General features: G+C 42.9%; 1 protein-coding gene across 1 annotated transcript; it reads right to left on the reverse strand.

The window, feature by feature from the left end:
• Positions 1 to 296: 296 nt before the first annotated feature.
• Positions 297 to 6,139, reverse strand: LOC115397775 (DNA polymerase kappa-like). The gene is given in 18 exon segments (XM_030104234.1): positions 297 to 827; positions 938 to 983; positions 1,490 to 2,472; positions 2,607 to 2,778; positions 3,397 to 3,446; positions 3,449 to 3,492; positions 3,582 to 3,614; positions 3,697 to 3,863; positions 4,192 to 4,316; positions 4,525 to 4,746; positions 4,849 to 4,999; positions 5,110 to 5,241; positions 5,425 to 5,443; positions 5,445 to 5,575; positions 5,688 to 5,807; positions 6,014 to 6,035; positions 6,037 to 6,112; positions 6,115 to 6,139. Coding segments are annotated over 18 exon segments (2,634 nt in total). The 3' UTR covers positions 297 to 711.
• Positions 6,140 to 6,513: the final 374 nt, after the last annotated feature.

A 6,513-nucleotide genomic window follows, 5' to 3' on the forward strand; every position in this document is an offset into this window, starting at 1 on the left:
CCCGGTGGAGGCAGTTTGTCGTGTGCATCACTGTGCAGCTCCACACATAAGAAATACACTCAAATCCCAGCTTCTTTTGAACCTGTTGGACGTCAAAATGTTTGAATTCAGGTGCACACAGAAAGGAGGAGTATCCACAGAAGAAATTTCACTCAACATGAAATCTGAGCAGAATAATAATTTATTGGAATAATTCAAATGATAGAAACATTCTCTTATCTTCATTAAAACAAAGAATCCAGCGTCACCATTGGTAAAATAAACAACAGGAAATTACTGAAGTATATCTGAGGAAAATGGCCTAATGAATATGAATTTAAAAATCCGCTGACCTCAAGCATTAGGAAAATACCCTTAAGTTACATTTAACACTCATTAAAACAGAGACACCAGGCTGATCTTTAATGAGTCATTAATATTAGACAATGAAATAGACACTGACAGACACCAGGGTCATTTAAAAACTCTCATTACTTTGCTAGAATATAAATATAAATACATTATTTGTCTTTGACATCTTTCATTTAGTTTATGGCTTTGAAAAGACAGTGCAAATGCATACCTTCAGCAATTCCGATGATTTGAAGAGAAAAAACTAAATATGGTTTTTGTGTGCAATAACTGTGTAGGCGGGATTAAGCTGTGGAGTCTTGAGCAGTAAAAGCATGGGGATGGGAGATGAGTGTGTTACTGCCTGCTGAATTCGCTCGCTCAGATGAGGATGTCGGTCCTGTGCAGACGAACGTCACCGGAAAAACCTGTCGATGGTGTTGCAGGGCTGGATGTTTTTTGCCTTCTTCGAAGGAGGAGAAGAAGGTGAATCCCGTCTGTCATGAAGCCAACAAATGAAAATCAACTGAGGTGTAATAAAAAGTAGCATAAATTCAAATTATGCCTGAAATCTACCACTTATGTAAAGGAAATGATCATATCTCACCTTTTGCTTTTGCCTTTGCTAGTTTTCCTGAGCACAAGATCTCTTCCTACAAACAAAAACAGTCAGTCAGTGGCACAGACAGGAAGAAAAAACAACTCCATAGTTATCTGTTCTCTGACAAGAAAAAATGACATCCACTGAGAAGGAGCACAATTGCAGCACCTCTTCAGAGACATAAAGAGTGCAATTTCTGAGGCAGGCTTGTTTAAGAGGAAACCAGGGTGCAGTTCATTGTCGGAAATGAATAGGTGAGAAAGTGATTTAGCCATTTCCAAGCCCGGGGCAGAGGGAGCCCCATGGGGTGAAATGAGATGTCTTTTCCTGTCAGAATCAATACAAACTCCTCACACGTAATGTCACTGACAGTAAATAACAAGGTCAGAGGCCACAGACATCCACCCAAGCAGACATTCCTCCCGTTAACTCAAAGACGTCACACAGCCACAGCTTATAAACAACACCGAGAGGGGAGCATCTGTCATCCTGGGAGACGGAAACATTTTCAGATGCTTCCCGGAGAAAGCAACAGACTAAGAAAATGTTCACACTTACCTTTGATCTTACTGTTGCTGGCTGTGGGTGGATTTTTGGAGGATAAATCTGTCCCCTCATCTCATGTAAGGCTTCCTGGTTCAGACAGAGGTCGACGTGGCGGTTGAAGACTGTGAGGTCCTCGGTTGTCTGGGTACGCTGACACACCGGGCAGATGAGGACAGGCCCTTCACCGTCACATGACCGGGGCTGTTGCGAGGTCGCGGTTTCGCTGTCCCCTTTGATCAACAAAACCTTTTGAAGATGATTCTCCTCGACAAAAACTCTGTCTGACCCTTTGTTAGTTTTTGGCTTCTCCGCTTCAGTTACAAGCTCCTCTGTCAAATTGTCCGTGAATTCACTTTCTGTTTGGTCACTTTCTAGGTCCACATCCAAAATCTGGTTTGGTTTTCTAGAGCCTTCACTGAGACAGTAATCGATATGCCTGTTGAAGATGTTCAGATCAGTCGTCTCCACCCGCCTGAAGCACACAGGACATGTGAGGGTTTCTGATTTCATCCCACCGCAGCCTGATGTTGATGCTTCTACGGGAGAAACAAAGAAATCATCTGACTGATCAGATGCTGAGCATGCGGGATGATTTTCTTTCACTGGTGAAGGTAAACTCTCTTCAGCAGAAATGCTTGTAGAAGTAGAAGTAGAAGCATCTTCTCCACTTCCTCCCTCTTCTGCTTTGACTCTCTCCACCTGGAGCTGAAGCCTTTTGGCATGAGCCCTTTGAAAGAAAGACTGCTGGGGTCCCTCGGCAGCCTGGCTCTGCTTGAGCTGCCTCTGTTGACTCCGCCAGGGAGCTTCTTTAGGTGTCTGGCACATCTGTGTCACAACTGGCCGGGTTTGGAGAGAGTGATGCTCCTTCTCGGGGTTTTGATGCACACCTGGGGAATTGCCGCTACAGTCTGTTTTGCTTAGCTGGAGGAAGCCAATGATGCTTTTCTGCATCTGCTTTTTATCGTCTGAACCAACGAAGGCAGAAATGCGAACACCTACGAGCAGAAAAACACATTATAAGGAAAAACTTCAAGTTCAATGTAGACTGCAGTGCGTCACAGATCATTTAGATTTATTTCAAACTAGATATATTAATTGATATGTCACTTATATTTTCTTAGAAAATTACCCATGAGTCTCAGTCTGAGTGGCTGGGGGCTTTCATTTTCTATTTCCGTTTTCAGAAGGTCCTTAGCAACGGCGAAGATCTCCTCCTCAGTAGCGACAGCACATGGCAGCGTCTGGGCCTTGGTCTTCACCTCAAAGTTTACTTTCTTAAGCTTCAGCGTTACCGTTTTACCCTTCACGGAAACAAAGAAAAACACACAACTGAATTCAGAATGGCGAAAACAGGAAGACGGCCTGCCTTCCAGTAACCTTCTAATTACCACCATGATCAATGGCACTGACAGAGAGGGCCGTAAATAGGAACAGAGATGGGAATCTTCATAATCTCTCATATCATTGATTGATTTGTCAGAATGTATTTGGTGAGTTTTCATAGTAATGTGATCATCTCTCAGGAAGATACTTCCACAGCTGATAGCGGCCCCTGCTGTCTCTTTAATGGCCCTCCATTTCCTGCAGCTATCAAGGCCACATGAGGACCCAGGCGGGGGGGCGATGGCTGTGCCGGGCTTCACTCCATTGATTCAAGAAGGAAGGGAGAGGTTAAGGTAATTGTATGAGATCCTGTATGGAGTCAGGGTAATTTGAGGTCGAGGATAACATTGTTTTTTCTTTTTTTTAACCATCTTGTACAACACATTTCCTTTCATTTGTGATGCCCATTGATTTTCAAGCAACGCAACACAGAATACCCCAGTAGTTATAATAAACAGTATGCTACATATAGTATCAGGCAAGGTAGGTCGCCAATGTGTTTAAGTCAGTGTTTCCTTGAAAAAATAATTCTGTACCTTCAAGTCTTCTTTTTTCAAGTCTGCGGCCAGCTCTTCGCAGAGCTCTCGCACAAAGACATCTGCTCTTCAGTTTTATTCATTTCCTTGAATGTCCTATAGTTATTCAGCAAAAAGCAGAGATTCAGTAATCAATACACTAAAAAAAGACAGTTTAAACATGTCAGTGTCTTATGACAACAAACCTTTCGATACTCATGCTTTTTCTTTCTTCATGTCTGTAAGAAATCAAAGGTAAAGTAAACTATCTTTATGGGATTTACATCAAGTTTCACCATTTGCACTGAACTGTGTTAATACCTGGGTATGTGTGTGGAGCCCAGGCCAAGAGAAATCCCCATGAAATGATGCCAGCTCGTCTCAGAGAACAACAACGACAGCAGCGCCATCTGCTGGCCTAGATGGGAACAGTTAGTAATATCCAAGGCGTTCAGCATCTTCTCGCTCACCTTCCCAATACCAGAAACCTGGACGAAAAAACACGAACATGCACTTAATGTAAATCCCTTTCAGGCATTTTTTAGCACATAAAACAAACAACAGTTATTACAGTAAACATTATGAAAAGTCTATGAAAATTCAATAATCGCAGAAAGCACACATTCATTTATTTGCATAAATAAATGCATTTATTTTGGTCTGTCATCAAATGAACTCATGAAATAAACTGTTGTGGCTCACTTCAGTGGGACAGTCTCTCTTCTTTTCCACTCCATAAATCCCATTTCCATTCTCAAACACTCACATGAGCACAAAGCGCTGTTTATGTTTTACTTTGAGTGAGGAGTACTGTACCTTGCGAACTGGAAGGGTCTGGATGAAGTCCGTGACGGCCTCTCTGGTGGACGGCAGTCTGTACTGGCCGTTGGGCTTGTTCTTGTCGCTGCACACCTTGGCAAGCATCATGTTTGGTGCAATTCCTTGAAGATTGGAAAGTGTATTTGTTGGTAACAGCTCGTATAATGATATACAAAGTTCAGAAAAAAAAAGTTTATACTTCAAGTCACTTGCAGTTACATTTTGAATTCATTTAGAAGAGGAATGGGAATCTATAGAAATATAGAAGAATCTATAGAATATATAGAAAAATAGGGACCACAGTGAACATCACAGTCACTTTGCCCTCACCTGCACTGGCGGTCAGCATGGTCTTCTGTTCAATGCGGAATCGCATCTCTCTCACAGCCTCCTCAACAGACGTCCCAAACACCTCACACTTAGCCCCAGCATCACAGACGTCTCTTGAGCCCGGCAGAGAGGGAGATGAGCTTAAGCTGTCCTCAAAAAGTACTGGAGAGAGGTCCTGCTCCTCTGTCACTGCCTCTTGGGAAGTCTCGATCTGTCCTTCATCTTTACAGAGAAGAAATGGTTCATGCAAATTACCTGAACATCCAACAGACATAACCCACCACACTGTACATTCATTGACATTTTTGTAAGAAGGAGCCCTGCCTGTGGCGAGCCGCCCGCTGCAGTACTGATGTGTGCGTGACGACTCCGGCCAATGTTGCCTCTGTTCCACGTGGTCTGTGAAATCTAGATAGGCTTCATCCAGGCTAAGTGGCTGGAAGTGAGGGTCGTAGTCTGCAAAAATCTCTCGGATCTGAAAGAAACGAAAAAATAAGAAAAAAATTAAAGGGTCTTTGGAAAATAAGCTACAGAATGAATACTGTGAATTTCATTGCATCTGTCTTTGTTTGATGTGGTTCACACCTCATTGCTCACAGCTCTGTATTTATCAAAGTTGACTGGAACAATGACCAAGTTTGGGCAGAGTTTCTTTGCAATGAATCCAGGCATCGCTGCACGAACTCCGTATTTCCTGGCATGGTAGTTAGATGTTGACTGAGGAAAGAGTGCAGTACAAATGAAACACTTCTGGATTGCATGTGATTTAAAGCCAAATATGTGAAATGAGTAGAACTTCACATGCAATAATTAAATGATTGTGAATTAATATTAAGAGAGTACAGAATCTCAGAGTAAGCTATAAAATCCTGCCAACAAATCATCCATACTTGAACCCACCAGCATGCTCATGGATCCTAGCCATCGGCTTGTCCTTCAGCTCAGGACAGTCTCTCATCTCCACAGCAGCATAGAAAGCATCCATGTCCACGTGAACAATCAGACGACTTAGATCTCGACTTTTCTCCAGTGATGAAGCCATCCTGTCCACCTTCACAGGGAATATGAAGACAAAGGTTTTTGAAATATGTTTTCCTTCAGTTAAATATAGTTGTCTGTAGTGTCACCCGGCATGAGAAAACCAAAGCAGGAACATGCCATACTTGAACTTGTGCTGTCTTTAACTGCTGCTCGGTGATCTGTGCCTTCTGAAGCAGCATCTTCTCAATACGTTGATTCACCTGCTGCTCTTTCTTCAACTCATTCTCATAAAACCTGGATCCCTGCAAGAAAAGGACACAGACAAAACAAATATATCCTTTCAAGAGTGTGGCTTTCAAGGAAACAGTTCTGATGGATGTTTCAGTCCCTTTTTTGTTCATTTCTGTGTGCCATTAATTGGTAGTGGTAATATATTGTTATAAAGGTTTGGGTAGATGTGTAAACACATCCGACATCTGATTCAAAGCTAAGCATCTTTCATTTGTACCTTTGACGTCTCCATGATGATAGTTGATCTTGTCCCTGTCAAGCCCCTCCATACCAGCCTTGTTGTCATTGAGCGCCATCCTGGAGAGGAAGCTCTCTTTTTGGTAGATGAAGCTCCATTCTCCATCCTGAGGACCAGTCTCTTGTCAGGAGAACCCTCGGTTGTGCTTGAGTCCTGTTGAAGTCCCGTCGAAGTCTGTCAACTCCGTGTTAAACCCCCTTATATGAGCCCGGCTCAGATAAGCAAATTGTATCCCCTCCTCCGGCTCATGAGGAGAAACCCAGATCAGAGTAAACCGAACAACTCAGCTGTCTACCGTTCATGTCTCTACATGTTTTCAAAACAGTAACGAAAGTAATTTTGGCGCCACTTCCGCATACGTCACGCAAAAAGGAGGTCAGATGTTTTTCCATAGGATTGTGAAGGACGAGGTCCCGCCTATTCTGTTTTGATTGGTTAATATGATTTTTCAGAACGAGTAGGAGCCAATCAGAAGCAGA

Source organism: Salarias fasciatus, chromosome 12, assembly GCF_902148845.1.
Source record: "Salarias fasciatus chromosome 12, fSalaFa1.1, whole genome shotgun sequence".
In the NCBI taxonomy this organism is placed as follows: domain Eukaryota; kingdom Metazoa; phylum Chordata; class Actinopteri; order Blenniiformes; family Blenniidae; genus Salarias; species Salarias fasciatus.